This window comes from Elaeis guineensis, chromosome 6, assembly GCF_000442705.2.
Source record: "Elaeis guineensis isolate ETL-2024a chromosome 6, EG11, whole genome shotgun sequence".
NCBI classification, from domain to species: Eukaryota; Viridiplantae; Streptophyta; class Magnoliopsida; order Arecales; family Arecaceae; genus Elaeis; species Elaeis guineensis.
The window spans coordinates 130311572-130333895 of record NC_025998.2 but is presented as its reverse complement, the minus strand read 5'-3'; the positions used below and the strand labels follow the sequence as shown (position 1 = coordinate 130333895).

Below are 22324 nucleotides of genomic sequence, written 5' to 3'. Positions count from 1 at the left end.
ATAGAAAAACTTGAAAAGGAAAGGTAAACTACATGATAATATCTAAAAGGAAAAAAAGAAAAAAAATAGCTTCAAATATGACAAGCAGCTTCCAATATGACGTGAATCATCTATTTATCAGGTCTCCATCACATTGTCAAGCAATGATCGATAAAAGAAAATAAGCACAGAGTAAGCCAGAAAATATAAACCAACTTAATCAATAAACATACAATAGTACATTGTCCAATGGCTTCTTCATATCGATTTAGCTTAATTAAGCATGCAGCCATGTTAAGATGACATGGATTTTTCACAGCCAAGGCCATGTCCCTGTATTTTCCAAACAACTGAACACGAAGCCATCGCCCATATATGCTATTGCCTGACAAAGGACGGAAACATTCATTATGACTTCCTGCAAAACTGAAAATAATAAAAGAAAACAAATATGAACAAATCTAGGTGACTTATAGTTGACAATCATTTCATACTGTAGCATGGCTCCTCAAGCTTTTCTTCCTTAAACTAAGATTCTCCTTCCATATTCCTTCTATCTGCTGCTGGAATTCTTTCCTCTACCATCATGTCACTTTGGGCTTTCCCCTGTTAATCAGATATATGTCACAATAATATATGAAGCTTTTTTTTTTTATTGTTACGCATCAAAGTTTACATAAATCAATCAGTATACATATTTAGCAATATAAAACACATCAAGTACTATAAGAACTGCTGTGAGATACCAGAGTAGAAAAAACAAGAGATGACATACTTCTTTGGCTCATCGTAACCAATAAGCCCAACTTCGTACAAAGGGTCTGCCATAGGGGGCACATTTGGGAATGAAAAGCTTGCTTCTTTTCTGTAGCCTAGTTCCCAACCCACATGCAACAGGGCACGCTCTCCATTCTTCATGCTTGCAACACCAATGCTCAACCCCGTCATTTCTGTTTTTTTCTGTTGTGTTATGAGTAGAATCATTAATATCACTATAATAAGTATTATCTATTGCTAATCAACTCAACAATGAATATACAGTTCAGACTAGATCACTTAGGAAAAGAATTGCTTCAGTTTGAGACATGGTTCAGGTATATTAGCCAATTTCAAGTTCTTTCAAATATTAATTCAGAACAGAGCTAAAATTTCTGCCATGTGACTTCTAGTTTTCTATATCTTTGAAATTATATCAAGTTTTCTCCACTTTCATTTTAGCCTTCTAGGAGTACCATAGTCAAGACTGAAGTAACAAAAGAAAAGTTGAATTTGGAATAGGATCAAAGTTTGTATTGACCCTGCATAGGAATTCTTGGTTCATAAGGATTCACAACTCTAACCACAAGTAGTTGGGTTAAGGCTTGATGGTTTATGATTATAGTGTGATTCCTACTTATCTAATTCTTTGACATCATATGTCCATAATTGATAAACCACCAAAACAGTTCAACTTTATAGAAGTTAGAGTTAACTTGACAAGTTTGCAAGAGGTGATAAACTTGCCAAACAATTCCATGTTGATAGTCATATGGCATCGGTTAGTTGTTGATTAAGTTAGAACCCATAATTTTTTTTTTTTTTTAATTTCATATATTTAGGTTCCGATGACAAGATTTTTTAAGTTCATAGACCATATAGCATTTGTGTATAATATTGTAAACCACAAGATATTCTTTTTCCTTTTAATGCTACAAAGAAATGATAGTTATTGAACATAAGTTCCTTATCCTCCTCTGAGGAAGGTGTGACTATATATTCTTATAATATTTATAAAGGCCTTATATAAGAATGCAGTGCTGTACAAAAATTCCTGAGCAAAAGGAGCGCAGGGGGTGAAACAACTTTAAAAGTGCACCCACCACTTTATCTGAATATATGTCTTGTTTTGTTATTTTAGAAAGGACAAAAGAAAATGCCTTTGAGTGCTCAAATTATGTGGTTTGAAGTTTGAACACTCAGAATTTCCTACATTAAATCCTCTGCAAAGTTTTACCCGATACCAATATATCAAACTTGGAGCCAGAGGCCAGGGGAACAGGGTAAAGGGTGAGAATCATAAAATGGGGAAGTGTGGGAACGAAGCATAGTTGGATAGACAGAAGTGACGTACGCACAAACCTTTCTTTCTTTATTTATTTCTTTGTTTTCTTTTCCCTTTTTTTTGTGTGTTGGGGTAGGTGGTGGGGGAGGGAAGGGTTGAATGGGCAGCTTATTCTAGACCTCCTTATCCTCTCCATCTGCTCATACAACCTGACAGCATCAACAGGCCATCTAAAAAATTGCATACACACACATGTGCTTTTTACTTTTAATTGATCACTTCCAATGTGTTTCTCCCTATAACATGTGCAAAGAGAAAAGAAAGGAATGGGATGCAAGATCTAAAAAAATAACCACTACTATATTATTGATTAAGCTCGCACCTCATTAAATATGATGAGGTCATGATAATGGACATTGTTGGTGCAGAATTCTGCCGATGCCGGAGAAGCTGGAGTCGAGGGGATCACGGCCGCCGTCGGGACCTGCAGAGAAAGTCTAAATCGGAGTTGGGGGTGCTCCGGCAAGACCCTCCGACGCTCAAGTCAGTACTCTGCTTCAACAGAAATAGAGCACTCGAATGAAATTTTAGCAGAATTTAGAGATAGTGCTTAGAGCTTAAGAGCTTTTCGAGAGCTTGAGAAAGCTTGAGAAAAAAACTTTTCAAAACTGTTGCCTTACCCCGTTTTATAGTAGAATGCGGTATGGTCCCGCCATTAATGGTGCAGACAATTGGAGAGTTGTCAAATCGCCAGAGGCTATCAAATCGGCGTGGGTTGTCAGGTCATCAGAATTAACCCATGTCCTTGACAGGACAATGCCCCAGGGCAGTCGCACAGCATGTCCTTGACAGGACAACAGCCCATAGCGGTTGTACGGCGTTTGGACGGGCTGGCCGACTATATGTCGGTATTCGGCTGTCGGGACGTCGGGTGATAACTCGAAATCACCGTCGGCTGATCTGGTGCCTTGTGGAAGTCGGACGTCGGCTGCCACCCCCGACAGTGAGTTGGTGATATGGGTTCGGCCGGTTGGGAACAGTATTGGTCTGTTTGGCCGACATACCTTCGACCGGATATTGTCGGCAGTCATTGTCGGAGTCGTCTGTCTGTCCGGTGGGTAGAGTCGGGCGTCGGTCGGACCGGTCCGAGGATAAGTCGGCGTACGGGGATCAGTCGGTATATCCCAACAAGGACCATGCAATGGCTTCTTTCCGGTCTTGTGGTCCATGACCACCACCACATGGACTGATCACTGGGAGGTCATAATAGTGGAGACCATAGAAGATTCAAACTCCTTCCTTGGCATCCAGCACTACTCAGTTGTAACTGAGATGGAGCCCGTCCGTTGTAGAAGTTCGTCTGGAATTCAATTTTATTATAGAAGTTCGGACGGAGTCCGGTTCTTGTAGGAGTCCGGAAGGAGGCCACTTACTGTAGAAGCTCGGATGGAGACCGGTTGCCGTGGAAGCCCGGATGGAGTCCGCTTGCAATAGAAGTTCGAACGGAATTCACTTACTGTAGAAGTTCGGGTGAAATTCGAAAGGCGGTCGACCGCTGTAGTAACTCGGATGGAGTCTGGTTACTTTAGAAGTCCTGCTGCTGGAGAAGCTCGGACATTAACGAAGCCCGAAAGAAGCTCGGAGTAAAGTCGATCGTGACAGGAGGAAGTCTGAAAAAGATTCAGAGAGTAGTCGATCACTGTAGAAAATCGGCTGATAGTGAAGCCCAGAGAGCATTTGGAGCAGTCCGATAGACGACTGAAGGAGCTCATTATTAGAGAAGTCCGAAGGGTACGATAGGGGTTCGTCCGTTGAAGGAATCTGGAGGACACTGTGGAAGGTCGGCTGCTGGAGGAGTCCGGATGGTACTGTGGAAACTCGGATGGCCGGGAGAGTTCAGAAAGACGCCGCACAAGGTCGGAAGCCGGAAGAATCCTGGGAGGGTTGGCCTCTTACGAACTTCGGCTAGGATTATTTTATACCCAACAGACATCATATGTGCTTTCATCTATTTTGCATTTAACATTTGTTTTCAAGTTGAGTCGACCATTCAAACTTCTTGTCAGTTAAGGTCTTTGAAAGCCATTAATGTGACATCTATCTTTACAACAGTGATATATTTGCCTGTCGTTCTTATCCAGAAAACATGTAATACATTTCCAGATATCCTCCATTAATTTATCTTAGTGTCTCTCTTCATATTTTAGCTAAAATAAACATAAAAATGTACAATTTGAGTTCTCTTTAGTTCAATATGTGATCTGGAATTTTCTCCATACTCCCTGCACCTAAGAATTTTTAGGCATTTCTTCTCATTTATTTCCCTTCATCATCTTCACATATACAATTTTGTTAATAAAGCATAGAAAAGAAATTAAATGTGAATATGGGACATCAAGGATATTGTAGTGGATAATAATTTGCTAGACATTTATTTCTCTTAGACAGCAAGAATAGAGACCGGAGTACTCATAAACTCTCAAAAGAACATACACTTAATTTCTCGGTAGTAGTTAGCCTTGGAATAACTTACTGGGTGCCACAGTTGAAGCCATAGGTGCATGAGTATGATATCACAAAATGCATACTATAGCTTGGTATTTTGGAGACCAAGAATTAATCAGCATTGCTTCCTGTCTAGTGGTATTGACCATTATTCAGTGAAGCAACCAAATGCAGAATGATACATACTGCTGAAGTAGACACATAGACCCTTTTGTTTTGCAACATCAAGTTTGTTTTAGCATTTTGGTGTTGTTGATATAGTGAAAAGAGTTTAAGAAAATAATTCATGCCATTTAAAGGTAGAAAGTCCGTTGATCATTTTGAAGCTATACAGATATTGTCTTGAGAAGAAAAATAGGTTGCTCTACCTTGTGTGTTTGAAAAGTAGCTACTCGTGGGGCTATGTATCTTCTTTGGATTTTTACCATGTACGGGTACAATAAAGCTATGTGTCTCATTGAGTGCTCCCTGATGCTGAGCTGGTCAGAGCAGAGGGCATGCATGTCTGCCACAATAACCTGCATATATGCAGGATTTTGACCCCATGCCAAACCGACAGAGGAAAATACAGCTCGATAATGTTTGAAATTGAGCCAAGAGAACCCCTTTTTTATTGTTTTGTCATGGCAAGGCATGCTGTGCCAGGCACTAGCCAATACTTCCACCAGCCCCAGCACCCGAATCCTTGTAATATTGATTTAAATATCCATGTATCATCAGACAGAAATGACCTATAGAGGTTATTAAGCATAATGAGAAGTCAACGACCACATGTACAAATTTGACACCACTTGGGACCATGAGAAAAGAAACAGAGCAGAGAAACAGTATCACTGAAATCCTAATGTTGTACAGTGAATAAGATCATCCTACAGCTAGGTATGAAAACATATAAAAAAAATACGAGATGCATTAAAAAATATAATGAAAGGAAATACCTTTTCCCAAGATAAGTTCAACCGGTCGCTGCTCCAGCCATCTTCAAATTTGTGTGAAGAGTTTTCAACACATGCCCTACAGTGCACTGCCACATCAAAGGGAACCACTAAAAAAACTTATACAGTAAATCTGTTCATTGTTATTTCTTTAATAATCTTCCATGAGACAAGAAGAACTCTTACCGATGCAAGTTATGCCAATTATAGATAGCCATAAAGGCAAAACAAGGACAAAACTTGCAGCATGCAGCATTACAATGACAACATATTTCTTAACTAACCATAATTAGATGCAGCTGGTGAAAGGTAATTCACATTATTCAGAACAAGTCTACCTTAACACTGCAACTTCTATAACTTATTGCTTCACATATGCATGTACATATATGTAAGTAAGTAAATACATATGTATGTGTATTTATATGCATAAAAGAAAATCCTCTATATTAATATGTTATTTTTTTTATAATATTTTAAAGGTTTATTGTTTTAATTTTTATTTAGGACGCATTTGTTCATGCATGCATCCTAGTAAGTAGTAAAATTTAACTGAAGAGTGGAACAAATATGACTAGAAAAATACCTGTAGAGAAGGATATTATTGTCTTATTAGAAAATAAATAATTCAATTATAAACTCAAGCTGCTCTAGAATGAAAACATGGAAAGGCAGGAGCCCAATATTGAAAAATGATTTTTTTTTAAAAAAAAATCTAAAGAAGAATAATCAGCAACAATTAATGAACCAGAAAAGAACCAATAAAGGATTTTGCTTCTCGAAAGTTTGTATGTGAAGGCCAAAGTGCCTTCGAGGTCTCCTCATCACTCAATAACGAACAATTGTATGAGACACCAAGTCTCCCAAAACTATGTTGTATATAGGTGCAAAAGATTCATCGCAGCCAAAAGGGTGTCAAGAATCCAAGTCAGGATTGATCTTGGGACAAATAGACAGAAACCAATAGGATTTCTTTGCAACAACAACAAATGCATGACATATAGAACTTGTTTTTCAGACAAGAGGCTACTGTCCAAAAGCAGATTTTTGAGATCAGATAAGCTTGGTCAAACAGGTTGGGATACAGTGCTAAACTTCATGATCAGAAGACTCCATTTGCCTGGTTCATCTGGAGCTGAACCATATCTGGATGTCAGATGTCAGACTCCATTTACAACCTACTTTAGTACAAGAAATTTATTCTGAACAATTTTTTTCTTACTTGGACAAGGTCAGTATGATGCATTGGCAGAATTTGCTTCAGCTATTAACCAATTATAAAGCTTGGCAAGATGTGGAACCTCTTTAGTCAATACACTTCTTTCTCATTACATTCTTCTCCAAAAGCATCACTAAGAACAATACCAGACCTATTAATTCAAAACTAGCATCTATTAATATGCACATTTCAACCCTTCCATACCTCACACATGCTCAGTATTAGCATAAATAACCAATCCCACATAGATCAAACAAAGATCGAAGGTTAATGTGTTGGTTGTCACCTCTTTATCATATGAAAAGCTAAAAATTGATCCATTAGCAAACTAAAAGAAAATGGCCATCTAACTATGAAGTGCATAAATCTTTGGCAACGCAATCACAGGATCACTCTAAAGAAAAGGAACTCCAATGCCACTAAATGGCTTGTGTACTTCATTAAATGGATAATACGTAGTCGAACTAATCATCAAATACTTAGAAAAGAATGTCGCAAATTTTGCTGGCTTTTGACCATGACCCTCCTTAATGACTTGCTTCTTGACTTTCTTGTGAAGGACCTCCACCTCATGGTCAACTTTCGGGGGACCTTTGTCATCTCGGAGAGGTTCATCACGCACAACTGCAGCACTCTCAGTGATGATGTGATCATCATCATTTGGACCTATAGAAAGCATATAGAATGAAAAATTAAGGCATCCAGAGTGACAATAATAAATTTGATTAGATTCAAAAACAGACCAAATAATTACCTACCACTTAAATATGTCACCAAGTAACAGAACAAAAAATACTAACCGACTCAGCGACAATAAGAATAGATCAATACCTTAGGTAAACTTACAAAATCAGGAAGACCATAATAGCATGGAATATGTAATAGATATGTGCAGCCAGAGAGATTCGAGTGCACATTATACAGAAACAGGTATGTAAGGAAGAATTACAAAAAGAAGGAAGAAAAAAAATTATAAACATACACTCTGCTCTTAGGTTAAGAATGCAGCTTCGAGAATTATTCGAAGATAAAAAAGTAAAATATAAATTACATAGACGCTTGAATAGGAACTAGAATATCCATTCTTACTACTTCCAGGCACATAAGGTCTACATAAGAATAAAATATTCGTGCTTCTTTCTATTTATGACTAACGGCATTAATATCAATAAATATGTCGGGCTCCCTCCAAAATCATTTGATATTGACCATGGGGAATAAAAATTGGAACGAGGATCACCCAAAAAGGAAATACAGGAAACTGGACGGCTGATAAGAAGTAGACAGCTAGCGAGGGATCACCATTGGATCGATCGTGCGGATCCTCCTCCTCCATTTCTGAGCGAGGCCCTGCCTGCAAATTTTTAGCATTTATTTTTCTTTTTCTCTTTTATTTTTACCAGTGATGGAAGTTAATAAAAAAATGGCGATGAGATCATACTTGTCGGATAAAAGATGAAGCAGGAGAAGAGAAGAGAAGAGCCCTACTTGGCTAACTCGGGGCGGGAGACCAGGAACCACCGGGATGGTTTTCTTCTCAGGGGGAGACCGAGACCGAGATGGGGAAGGAAAGAGAGAAGAAGGCGAGGAAAAAAGTACCTCTCTTCTTTTATTGGGAAGAAGGTTCCTCTTATTCGACCCATCTCTCTCTCCCCCGGTTTTTCCAAAACTCGTTCAACCTTCATCTTCGTCTGGCGATCTCCTCTGGAGTTTGATTTCTTTTTTATAAAGATAAATGAAATGCATACCATCTTGCTTGGTTTGGATTATGCACAAGAGGTGAGGAGGGAAAAAATGAAGCAAATCCAGGTCCTCCTGGTTCGCATCTGTAAATTTTCAAATAGCAAAAAACATCTGTGGTTAAATTAGAGATAACAAAAGTCTAAAAACACTTCCGTTGCCGGGACTCGAACCCGGGTCTCTCGGGTGAGAGCCGAGTATCCTAACCAACTAGACTACAACGGAGAGGAGTGAATGTTGGAGATATAAAGTAAAAAACATAACGAAATTTCCGCACGTCTCTCGACTTCAGACCCGAACATGGGAATATGCGAAGTTGGTTTTGGAAATTACATGCTTTGATCAAGTATTTGAATCAAAATTCTTCAGCCTCCAAGAGATAATATCCACAACCACGATCTGATTAACCTAATGGAAAACAATAGAACTTCCGTACATCGGCATCATCCATTCATCCTCTTATAGGGGAGCTTTTCACTACGCATTAAATTCACATATTAAATGAAAGAACACCCTAAAATCATTCAAATCAATGCTCATAATCTAGATATCGCTCTTAAATATATAAGCTTATCCACTCTATTAGCCCCCAAGCAATCTAATTTGATTGCTTGTAAAATTTCATCCAGCTTGGTAAATCTAATAGGCATTGAGACAATTCAAAAAATGCATTTCAACATGCACCTACTTCTAACAACATTCAGAGTGTTTGGCATGGGGTGACTCATCCAAGATCAAATGTAATATGGATGGAAGTGATGAGATCACTATATTTAGTTGAATCATGATAATCTTCGTGACAGTAATCTCAAATCACCCATATTTCTCAAATCACCTTCCAACCCAGTGATAAAATATTCATTCTTGAGGTTGGAAATCCAACATCACTCTCGAATAATGATCTTAGGCTAAAATATAAAGACAAAAGCACCTCTCAGTTTAGCAAAAAAAATTGATATATCAATATATTGTTAATATATTATATCAATATTGTATATCTAATATCATATTATATTTGATATTATGTATTATTTTTATTATATATATTAAATTATAATATATTATCATCATATTATGATTTAATGATAATTTTAAATTAGAATAAAAATATTTATTATACTTTATATTTATATAATAAAAATATTTAATATATTACTTCTATTTGACATATTTTTTCAATCAAATAAATATTCATATTAAGAAATAATATATTATAAGCATAAATAAAAATATTAATTCTATAATAAGTATTAATATATTTTTATAGAATTAATAATTTATAGGACTAAGAAATATATTTTTATAAAATATATTAATTATCAATATATTAAAAAATATATTAATATTTTATTTATAATACATTATATATGATTTATAAATATATTTTTATGAAATATATTATGGGTAGTTTTCATATTATATAATCATTGATCTTGGATTTCCATGAAATAACAAACATATTACTCATAAGTACTCAAGGATATTTAATCGCTAGACCATGACCTACCAAACATAGTGATCTTAGATCACCTGTAATCAAATCACAATAGAATTTAGATCATTAATGATCTTAGAATACCATGGTGATCTCATTTAGATCATTAAATACTATCTCAAAGTCATGCACCCATTCACTCACTGAAAAGGCCACACATAAGCCAAATAGGTCATGAGAGACGAGAGAAGATTTCACATTGCCGGAAGTGGAAGCTAATAATGGATGCTCATGCATTACAACTTGAGGATAAACTTCAATTATTTTTGACATCATATTAACTATAGAAATATTGAAAAAGAAATAACTTTTAGCTGAAAGATTCAGACAGAAGGAGAGAGAAAAAAGTTATCTTCTAATTCAGTTATGCAAAAGTAATCAAAACGACAATGTCAAATAACTTGTATGTTGATGTAATTTCTCCAATGGAAAAGGAGAACACTTGCATTTGAGCATGTTGCAGTAAAATCTGATCGTTTGTCGTAAACAAAGCAGAAGCATGAATTATCCTTTTTTTCCAGTAATATGAATTAATTTGAATCTGCTTGAAGATCAGCAAGGGCAGTTTAAGTAACATAGGCTGAATTGGAAAAAGAATACAATTATTCAATAATATAGCAAAATTCTACTACGTTGGAGGGTGGAGAAAATATAATGTATAGTTACTGTTACTGTTAAACAATTCAAGAGCCGTCATGATCCCTCTTGATATGCTCCACCAACAATACTGGATCTCGAAAACCTTTGCTGCAGTTGGGGCACACATACTCCTAAGCCCGAATATAATTTAGCACTTGTAACAGCCTGAATCCCATTGCTGAACCATCGTCTTGTCACGTTGTATTAATTACTCATTGTGGCATAAAAAGAGGCATGCTGCTTAATTTTGAAAAAGTAACTGACACATCTTTTCTATAGTAATGTTAGAACAAGATTTGAAGCATCGTAATGATTTTAAAAAAAATATTTTTCGTTATGCCACCACAACTTGCAGAATGACACCACATGGCAGTGCCCAAAGTATCGGATGGTGAGGGTCAGTAGATCAGAGCCATTAACGTCTTTATATTAACAGGGTCACCTATGCTTGGCTTCATCTTTCTGCCATTGCTGCTGCGACTATTATTTTTGAAGTCTCTTTTTTGAATGAATGTCTTCCAGTGTTTTTTGACCAAATTTTTGATAAGAAGTTCCTCATCCCTTTCCTTCTTCTTCATCCCCAAAATCCTATCTTTTAGTTTTTCACTAGTTTTCAGAGGCTTTTAATCCTCTTTTTCTTTAATTTCATGGCTTCCCATAGGCATAGGAAGGATAGTAGCTCTGAACCCTTTAGTCCCTCTTCTCCGAGAGAACCTAGGGTTACTCCACAGAAAGCTTCCGATGAGGCTCCTCATGGTCGGGGCCGTGCATCGTTGGGACCTGACCATGAAGAGCCCCATCTCATTGAATCCGACTTGAAAAAGTTTTGGATTCAATACTTTATTTCATCTTTTTTTAAGTTAGTAGCATCTAATAGAAATGATAGGGTCTTAGTTTCTCTAGAGGGATGTATCGCCTTCTACAAGAAGGCACTTCTCTTTGATCTTCAGTTTTTTTTGCACCCTTTTATTTATAATATTCTTGACTATTATAAAATTCTTCCTACTCAAATAGCTCTAAATGTAATTAGATCTCTAATAGCTTTCCTTCTGATCTGCGACATCGTCAAGATTTCTCCATGATGTTCGCTCCTTAGATCTTTTTTTTTCTTAAATAAATATCCATATGATAAGCATTGATGGTATTCCTCACGACGTCCAAAGTATTAGATCATAGCTGATCTTTCATCTTCGGTCCATAACTAGAAAAATAGATTTTTCTTTATTTCTTCGGACTAGCCATGGGGCGTTAGGACCACTTGGGGTAAACCTTAGCTAGAACCAAACTCTAGGAAAGATCCTTCCAAAGAAGACTTAGGAGATTATGAAAAGCTGGTTGGGATCTATGTCTTTCAATTCAAAAATATTTTAACTGACTAGGGACTATTCGACGTAGGCATCAGCCACATCACTCCCCGACGTAGGTTACTGTTCTTATTTTTTGATTATTTTGTCCTCTTTCACTATAGGTTGCTAATTTTCTCTTTGTTTTCATCATTGCAAAGATGAAGATGACATTTGATGACATCACCGCTCTATGGGTAAAGAAGAAAAAAAGATCGAGCCCACCTCCGAAAGCTAAGCCCTCGAAGAGGAAGAAGATGGTTGTTTTCGATCCACCTTAGAAATAGTCAAGGTCTTCTGGAGAGAGGGTGACCACATCAGACAAGGAGCTGAGGCCAGAGGCTTCGGATGTCCCTCCACCTAAAGTGGAGGTCGTCATCCTGATGAGTGTGGCTCCTGGACCCTCTTCGAAAGTCAATCGACCTTTTTTTGAACCTACCATCCAGAAGAAGATAATAATGCTAATGAAGATAGTGAGGGAAGATGCATCAGCGCTAATAGACGATCAGCTGCTAGAGAGCTAACAAATCTTCTGATTCTTTCCACAAGTCAAAAATTACATAAAAGTATTATAGCGAAGGATGCACTAAATGCTAGTTTGGTTAGCATCATTGCAGCAAGCCCTTCCTCTCTTGCTTCTTTTACTTTTTATTTATATTTTTCTTCTTCCTCCTCTTACAGTTTGTGCTCTTTATGCAAATGATAAATTTAGTTATTTTCGTAAGGGAAGCTTTAGCTGAGCATGATTGGACAAAAATTTTTTCTAAAGAGAAGTTAAGAAAGGCTAAACAGTAGCTGAAGGCAGCAAAGGAGAAGCTAGAGGCCACCTTCAAGAAAGCTAAAGATGATAGAGTTCGATTTGAGACCAAACTTGAGGCATTTCAGACGAAGGTAAAGTCATTAGAGGAGGATGTTAAAAAGGAGCTGGAGAAAAGGAAGAGGGACCTGGCCGAACATCACCACTACAAGAAGAAGACAGATAAGGCTCTTCTTGTAGTCGAGGACAGGATCAGGCATGCATGGATCTAAGCGGTGGAGGATTACAAAGCACCAGCGGACTTTAGGGCCGAAGTCGCCAAAGCTGTCTTTTTCTTATACCACATAGGCTTCATGGAATGCCACGATAAGGTGAAGGAGCTTTTGCCCAAGGTCCATGTTAGCTGCATCATTCTCAAGGTGAGCGAGTCATCGAAAAGCGAAGGTGAAGATGACGAAGCTCACGCTCTCGAAGTAGCCACTCCTTCTGAGTCTATAGCCGCCATCGAAGTGATGATTGCCACCATCATTACAGACCTCGCTTTCGATCATGCACAGTAGAGGTTCGCTCTGATGCTACTATCGATGTCAATCCTGCTCCGACTGAAGACCCCAAGACAAGCTTGTTTGCAGATAAGTCAAGTCAAAAGGTCATTATCGAAGCTTCATTTGTCCAATGATCTTATGTAACTTTTTTTTTTTGGCTTTCATCTTTTTGTAAAGAACTTGTAACAAAAAATATTATAATAAAATCAAGTATATTTTTTTTAAGAAACTTTTCCCAATGTTCCTCATTTCTTTTTGTTGTCTTCTAATTTATTCTATATTTGCAGCCGACTTCGAAGACTTGTATATTCTGCAGGAATGTAATCTACTTTGGAGATAAGGATGAATTTCCAAAAGCCACCATCACCATGACCAGATTTTGTGTGCTTGCTGAAAATACAAGATTATTTTTCTAGGTGTACAAAATGAGATTCAACTGAGGCATTGCTAAAGCAAAGGAGTTCTTCTCCAACATTAACAGAGTATTCCTGATGATGATAGATATCGATGCTGAGCAATTTGTGCCATGAAGTCTAGAGCATTCTTGCATATACATACATTCATGTTGTCAGGACTTCTCTTGACATGGCCATAGAGACTGGCGGGCCATGGGATAGTCAAGACATGTCGAGGGATTGAGGACCGAAGCCCCTGAAGGATCGGGGAAATTGCCCAGGCCCCGTAAAGACTCCAAAGGTCGATGGAAGTCATTGGCAAGATCTAGCGGATGCAGGAGATGTTGAGATCTTTTCTATATATAATTTGTTCTTCTTTTTTTTTTTTCAAAGAATGTAATGGACGATCTTGTAAAGACATATCATTTAATGAAATGATCTTTTCCTTTGAATTATGCTTGTCATTTTCTATGTTCAGTTTTGAATCTATTGACTCAAAATAAAATTGCCATGCACGGTGTAGATCATAGGTCGAAGTGACATGAGTGAGAACAAAAGCAATTCATAATATTTAATAAGACATAGGTAGTTTGAAATAAGGACTGCATTGAGTATTTTCTTAATAATAAGACTTGCTGACAGTACATCCTCAGATTCTCAGAATTTCAAATTTGAGATATAGGAATACCATCAGTTCTTCAATTTGATAGGACCCAGGACAAACTACTTCAAAATTCGATAGGATCCTTTTCAATTCAGGGCTAGTTTGTCTTACTTGGCAGCTTTAGAAACTTCAGATCGACAAAGGACAAGATCACAACATCTAAAAGACTTCAACTTCACCTGAGAGGTATAGTGATGAGCCACCTTTTGTTAATAAGAGGCCATTCTGATCTGCGCTCGCTCTCTAACTTTCTCAAAAAAATCGAGTTCGGAACATAGACGATCAAAATTTTTTTGCTCATTATAGTTCTCCACTCTGTATGATCATAGATCAATTTTTATTGAGATGACAGCTTCTACACCAAATGCTAGCTTGAAGAGCATTTCTCCAATTGGTGTCCAGGGTGTTGTTCAGTATGCCCATAGCATGCTATAAAGCTCATCAACCTAGAGTTGTTTAGTTTGGTCTAGCCTCTTTTTCAATCCTTGGAGAATAGTCTAATTTATGACTTTGGCTTCTCTATTTGATTGAGGATGCCCGATGAAAGTAAATCAATATTTGATGTGGAGTCTGAAATAGAAATCTCTAAACTTCACATTATCAAACAGTCAGCTGTCATTGGTTATGATCATCTTTGAAAGATCAAATCGGCATATTATTGACTTTCAGATGAAGTCTCTGACCTTCTGCTCGGTGATTTGTATCAAAGATTTAACTTTCATCCACTTTGTAAAATAGTCAATTGTCACAATAATTTTTTTTTGACTTGATGCCATCAGGAAAAGATCAAGGATGTCCATTCTCCACATCACAAAAGGCCAAGAAGATAAAATAGGGGTGAGCTGAGATGCCAGCTTCTACTGGATGTTAGCATTCCTGTGACATCGATCATATTTCTATACAAAATTCTCTGCATCCTTGTTTTGTATTGAAGGCTAGTAATATCTTTGACGGAGCAATTTATAAGCTAATGATCTGCTTCCTATATGGTCACCATAGATGCTTTCGTGGATTTTTCAAAGTGAATAATCAACTTCGAATGGCCTTTGGCATCTGAGCAATAGCATTGAAAATGACCTTTTATATAGTTGGTCATTGAGGAGGACATACCATAAGGCTTGCCATTTAATTCTTCTGGCCTCCTTTTTATCGGCTGGAATGGTGTCCTTGCTCAAATATTCAATGAGAGGATCTATCCAGCTCGACTTATTGTCGATATGGTTGATGCTCGAGGCTTCTTCGATGCTTGGGGACTTCTAGATGCTCGATGTAGATTTTTAGTTTCAAATCGATAGAATTGAAAGTGGCTAGCTGGAATAGTGCATTAGCTCAGACATTCTCTGATCTCAGTATCCTTTGAATGTCCAACTTTTTGAAGTTTGCAAAAAGATCTTTTATTTTTTGAAGATACTTAGACATAGTGGGATCTTTCACTTCATACTTACCTCGCACTTGGCTCATGACGAGTTGAGAGTTGGAGAACACCTTAACTTTTTCTGCACTGAGCTTCTTAGTGATCTTTAGTCTGACGATGAGGTCTTCATACTCAGCTATATTGTTTGTCGTACTAAAGTTGAACCTCAATGCATTCTCGACAACAAGTCTGTCGAGTCTTCCATGATTAGACCTATACCACTTTCGAATGAATTTGAAGCTCTATCCACATGCAGAATCCATCAGTTATCTCCTACTCCGATCTCTAATTCAGAAGCATTGATACCTGGCTTTTCTTTAGAAATCATGCATTCAACGATGAAGTCCGTCGGTACTTGCACCTTTATTATTGTACAAGGTCGATACTCAATGTCGAACTCTCCAAGCTCGATTGCCTACTTTGCTAGATGATCAAACGTATCCGATCTCTGAAGTATTGCTTTCAAAGGCCGATCGATCAGTACAATAACTGTGTGTGCTTAGAAGTATGGATGAAGATGCTTACTGGCGATGAGAATTGAGTAAATTATTTTTCGATCCTCGTATATCTAGTTGTCGCATCTCTTAGGACTTTACTGGTGTAATAGATTTTGTATAATAGCATCCTTTCAAATGAGAACTGAACTTATTGCTTGTAAGGTGACTGATAAATACATATATAGTTGTTCACCTTCGACAGGCTTTGACAAAAGAGATACTGATCCCAAGTACTTCTTAAGGCTTTCAAGTGTAGATCAGCATTCATCCGACCACTCAAAGTTTTTCGCTTGTCTTATTGCTTTAAAGAATGGAAGATATTTGTCAATCGATCTAGATATAAATCGGCTTAGTGCTGCAACCCTTCCAATTAACCATTGAATTTTTCTTTTGTTGGTCAAATGCTTCATCTCCAGAAGTGCTCAGATCTTCTCGAGATTTACTTCAATTCTTCTCTAGGTCACTATGAAGCCCAAAAATTTTTCAAAGTTCACTCCGAAAGCACACTTGCTTGGGTTCAATTTTATTTGGTAGCGCCTGAGTTCGATGAATGCTTCATTCAAATCGGCAATATGCTGATCAACTTCAATGCTTTTGATCAGCATGTCATCAACGTACACCTCCATATTGTTACTAATCTATTTTTTGAAAATTTTGTTGACAAGGCGCTGGTAGGGTGTGCCCACATTCTTCAATCTGAATGGCATCATCTTATAACAATACAGTCAGTTATGAAGGCTATCTTTTTCTCATCTTTGGGTACCATTCGAATTTGTTTATAACCAGAGAATGCATTCATAAAGCTTAGAAGCTTGTGGCTCGAAGTGGCATCGACCAATTGATCAATTCTTGACAAAGAAAAACTATATTTTAAATAAATTTTATTGAAATCGATGTAGTTAATACAGATCCTTCATTTACCATTAGCCTTCTTCACCATAAGCACATTGGTGATCCAATCCGAATAATGTATTTTTCGGATGAATCCTACCTTGAGGAGTTTGTCGATCTCTTCATCAATCATCTTTTGTTATTTCAGGATGAAGGTGATGATGAGGGTTGATGTTTAGTTTATAAGTGATGATATCAAAAGAGATACCTGACATGTCAGATGCCGACAAGACGAACACATCAGTATTTACTCAAAGAAAGTCAGTCAATCGCTCTTTGAAGCATCCAGTCAGTAAATTTTCAATCTTGATAGTTCGGCCAGGATCACTTTCGAGCATTACTTCAATAAGTTGCTCCACTGGTTCACCTCAGCTTTCATTTTCTTCTTTTCTTAGGTCCAATCCCTCAATTGGTAGAGTTTTCTTGGGCTTACTTCTCTAGACTGTTTCCATGAAGCATTGTCTCATGAGTTGCTGATCACCTCTTATTTCTCTGGTTCTATCCTTAGTCGAAAATTAGATGAGAAGATGGTACGCTGAGACAATGGATCTCAAAATTTTTAATCCAAGTTGTCCGAAGATTGCATTATATACTGAGGATATTCGGACCATGAGAAAGTTGAGCAACATAGTCACTTGCCGAGGTAATTTACCCGTGATTACAAGCAATTCCACTTCACCTTCTACAGCTACTGAATTACCAAAAAATCTAATCAGTGTGTGTATTAACCCACTTGCATCATTCTCTGAATAATTTCATTCTTTAGAATGTGTCATGAAACAAAATATCAATAAAATTTTTATTATCAATTACTTAAATTTTGTAAGGCACCTTTTTGAATATGATTAAATATTTTGCAAGCATAAAGGATTTCTATGATTCTTCTCTATGTGTTTAAGTAGTAGTATTCATGGTTTTATGATGCTTGATCTTGAATAGTTTATGATTTGTGGAGACGCATCGTGATATGAAGGATACAGTTCGTGCTCGGAAAGATAAGCTATATTAAAAACAAGATCATAGATTTATCTTTTTATTATTTGATTGCTTTTAACTAAATTACAAATTTATTTTTTAAGATTCCCTTTGGGCCTCCTTTAATAGGTAAAGACAGAAGCTTTTGGATGGACAGTTCACTAGCACTGTCATAGGTGCTATGGCGAAACCATCACTTGACAGCTGGTGCTGGGCCCATAGTAGGTTTTGGATTATGGTGCTTAGGGAACAATGGTTAGCTGACCACAAGGCAGCTGTGAGACTGAAAGAATGTCTAATGAAGGGTCAGTCGATCAGGAGTTAGTTGTTTTGGGCTGCCTTTCGAGGAGGAAGATACAAATGGAGAGACAGAGAGGGATCATCCCTAGCCCTTCCGGCCATAACATTTCGTCACGTCCTGTCAGAGACCTTGGCAGTGGGTCTTACCACGCATGTGGCACAATTAATGGCTTCAAAATGACTTGATTTGACATAGCTTCTCATCGTGGAGTGTAGCCAGCCACTTCGGATATAACCACTAGATGACGTGACTTGATGTGACCTGATAGGATCGCGTGGTGGTTAGTCCTATAGGGTACGTCGCTTGGCAGTGGTTAGCAGTAGGAGATCAGTGGCAGTCTTATCGGCTGAGGGTGATGCCAGGATCAAGGCCTTGCGTGGGTCTGCACCTGATGCCTGGCCGTTCGGCCAACGTGTACACCTCGAGATCCAGGCTCACAGATGGAACCGTAGTCGATGAAGGGATGGGGATCTGAAGCCAAGACCAGGTTCGACATGGGTCAAAAGGAGAAGACCCATAAGTCGGCCAGGTGAGTTTGCTAAGTACTGTCGGATTGGGCCCGACTGGCCATCTGTATGTGCCAATGATCCCCACAGTCGGCCTCAGAAAATCGATCATCGAGGGGGCACCGATCGGCCGAGTGCGGCTCCTCAGGGGCCAGTTGGTGGGGTCTCGTCTGCTTGGGTTGCGAAATGCCGGTTAGTCATTCGTGAGTTGGAGACTAGCTGGTCATGAGAATGACGGATGTGGAGACGACAGCAACTAGGCGTCCTAGCCCATTGGGCTTAGACACTCTGAGCTCTGGGTTTCTTCACGTTACGGGCCCATATGGGATTTCCCAACAAATATATTATTCTATTTAAACAATGAGCAATCAACTTATGGATGTAAAGTAATTCCCTGTGAGAATTTGACCTTATAGCATTCACCGGTCATTATGGATCCGATATCAAAAAAAAAAAAAAAAAAAAAGGAAAAGTAGGAAGAGGAGCAAGAACTAAAATGTCCATGTCTAAGAATGTGGAGATTAAGAACTTAAAGGTAAGTTTGGGCTTCGTTCAAACTCGTTCAAAACGACGCTATAGAAGGGACCCTAAAATTGATATAAGAGGAAGAGTGTTGATTCTGGGAAATGTGATGAATGAAGAATCGAAAATGTAAGAAAAAAGGTCAAGAACCAGAAGCAACTTCTCAACCATGCGATGAAATTAAATAAACAAACCTTCAACCAGATTACTGAATCCACGACATAAGTTAAAGGTGCATGCAAGAACGCAAGTGCCAGGTTCATATCATACCATGCCAAAATGTACAAACCATTCCGCAGAGATGCCATATTTAAAGAGTGTGTGATGGTTCTAGCATCAGCAAATACAACATGTATTGGACTATATATAACATATCCTGCTAGGTCCTCATGGTCATGCAAGTAGAAGTTGTCAATTGTCGAACCAAACTTGAATATAACCTAATGTACTTATTACCTAATATTGAATATACCACTAAAGTTCCCAAATTTTCCTGTCCTGAAACTCCCAAATATCTTTTTAACTTCCTTACGATTATTGTTATATTGTTTCAATGATATACAGTGATGCAAATTCATGCTAGTCGTTTGTCAAGTAACGAGACAATGTAGCATGTATGTCCAATGATATTTTTGAAATTAGCACACAGCTTTAGCAAGGTTTAAGGTGACAATTTGATCTCTTTCCCACAAGCAAGAATTCAACAATAAATCGAATGGTTAGAAGGAAGAAGAAAAAGAAACAGGAGTGGGGAAAAAAAGAAAACTAAAACATGTCGCCCTGATAGTTGTGTATCTTACAAAAATCTTCTTGCATTAATGAAATTTAAGTGTCAGCAGGTACGAAACTGTAACCCTATGACTAGCTCAAGGCCTCAAATACCCCTAAAGATTGGGGTTTTTCGATTATGAGAGTCAGAGGACCCTCCTTCAATCATAAAGTTAATGGACCGTGCTACAACGAGGGCTCCTTTCAGAATTTGCTGAAGATTGTGGGCTTGACATAATGGTCGCATTTGATAGGGGAGAGAGGAAAAAAATCTGAAGCTAACCGCTCTCGCTATAAACCTCCAAAGCTATTTTTGTAAGTCCATACGATGATCATGGACCTCTGGTACAATTAAATTCAAGAAGCAAGACTTGGATGGTTTTGCGATGATATGAGGATGAACTATGGGAAAGAACAGCTTAAGATATGTACAGGTGTAGGAGGACATGTCCTTTCATTTATCATGCGTATGTCATAAATTGCTAATTAGTAACAAGAGTCAACAAGTTGTTGCTATCTATTTCCTTTATGCACCCTACCTCACAAGTTTCCCCGTAGCCTCATCACGACCCTCCTTTTTAACAACCCAAAACTCTTAGATACATTGACCATGAAATCTCCATATAAATGTGTATGATTAGAATGTTTGATTCAGTTGCGTAATGCTGACCTTGCTATAATTCCACCTAATTTTTTAATCATGTCATGATTCAAAATCAGCAAATTATCTAAGGATGCATTTGGTTATACTTTTTGATTTTTGATTTTTAATTTTTTAAAAAAATATTTTTTTTTATTATTGAGTAAAAATAAAAAAAATAAAAAATATGTTTGATAACTACGTTGCTATAAACAAAAGGCAACGTTTAGGAATGGCAGGTAAACAGCTCGACGAGGAAAAAAAATTCAGAAAGAGAGAGAGGAAGGGGGTGGGGAAGTGACAGGCTCGATGAAGGAGAAAGATTCGGGTTTTGTACTTTTTTGATTTGGCGTTTTAGATGTGTGAAAGCAAAAAAAAATAAAAATAAAAAAAATAAAATAAATTTTGAAAAATAAAAAATTTTTGTTTTGCATATAAAATAATTATTTTATTTTTTAATTTTTATTTTTTATGATGTTATCGAACATTACTTTTTGATTTTTATTTTTAAAAATAAAAAAATAAAAAATTTTTTTTAATGACTAATCGAATACATCTTAAATAATATTTTCATTTATTTAATACTCAGCAACAAATTACAAAATATATGTTGTTCAGAAGAAGAGTGGTGGTGCCATAGCCCTAAAGAAGAGCCTTTTCCATTTTTTTTTTATTTTAAGTAAAGATTTGTATTATTAGTCTAAATCCCGGAGTGTGGCATAATATGCTAAAGATTTCGCTGCCAAGATTAAGATAATTAGTCATTCTATACCAATGCTTCCGAGCTTTGGCTGCAAATTCTCGGAACTTCAATCATATCATGTAAAACCCACTTCCCTCTTGGGAAAAAACACGGTATCGTCAACGCCATCACATCCTATTAAATTCTTCTTATCAGTGGCCTAAATTCCATCCAATGTGGGAACTGGTTCCATAATCTATCCTAATGTTTTCCAAGATTAAGCAATCAAAAAAAAAGGAAGAAAGAGAGAGATGATTGAGGGGTACCTTTTTGCATCGGTCGCAGGTGAAGGGCAAGAAATCAATTTGCCGGCAGTCTTCGACGCTGCAATGGTTCCCAAGATCGGGAAACTCCGGCATTTCCATCGATGGAAAGAGGCGAGTAGAAGTCAATCGAAGAGGAGGTCAAAGAGATCAAGGAGATGAGAGAGACACGAGGATCGATATGGTCCGACTCGAATTCGGATCGCCACCCTCTCCTCTCCCTCTCTCCGTCCCTCCCTCCCCTTCTTTATTTTTCCTCTCAAGGACGACTACAACAGCCATGCAGACGAACGACGAAGCGAAGAAGACCCTTTCGCATCGAAAAACTGGGGGGTGCGGCGTTGCTTCTCGATTGACTTGTTGACGACTTCTTTATACTGGTCCGTCGTCGTCTCCACCGTCGGATCAGGATTTGACGACCAGTGGTAGTCCAGGCTGTACGATTTGTTTCTAGGCGTTAAGGAATTGTTGCGGTGTCCGAGTTTTACCCTCTTCATGTCCCGATCGACTTTTCTACTGCTCATGAACAGCTATGTTGTTTTTTCACT

The 22324-nt window shown here is 37.7% G+C and overlaps 1 protein-coding gene and 1 non-coding gene across 6 annotated transcripts; both read right to left on the bottom strand.

Annotated features, from left to right (window-relative positions):
- Positions 1-317: 317 nt before the first annotated feature.
- On the bottom strand, positions 318-22013 carry LOC105046603 (peptidyl-prolyl cis-trans isomerase FKBP42). 5 transcript variants are annotated; one of them, XR_012142218.1, is made up of 7 exons: positions 8168-8497; positions 7982-8033; positions 7159-7345; positions 5464-5549; positions 755-939; positions 474-585; positions 332-364 (listed from the first exon to the last, which is right to left on the bottom strand). XR_012142218.1 is itself a non-coding variant. In XM_073259879.1 (6 exons), the coding sequence occupies exons 2-6, from the start codon at positions 7982-7984 to the stop codon at positions 564-566; spliced, it is 483 nt and encodes a 160-aa protein (XP_073115980.1). In that variant the 5' UTR covers positions 7985-8033; positions 8121-8497; the 3' UTR covers positions 318-563. The 5 variants fall into 5 exon arrangements, 4 of the variants coding, with proteins under 4 accessions (XP_073115980.1, XP_073115977.1, XP_073115978.1 ...); XM_073259879.1 differs by having other exon boundaries at positions 318-585; positions 8121-8497; XM_073259876.1 differs by having other exon boundaries at positions 318-585.
- On the bottom strand, positions 8572-8644 carry TRNAE-CUC (transfer RNA glutamic acid (anticodon CUC)). Its single transcript has one exon. It is a non-coding gene; the product is annotated as a tRNA-Glu (tRNA).
- Positions 22014-22324: the final 311 nt, after the last annotated feature.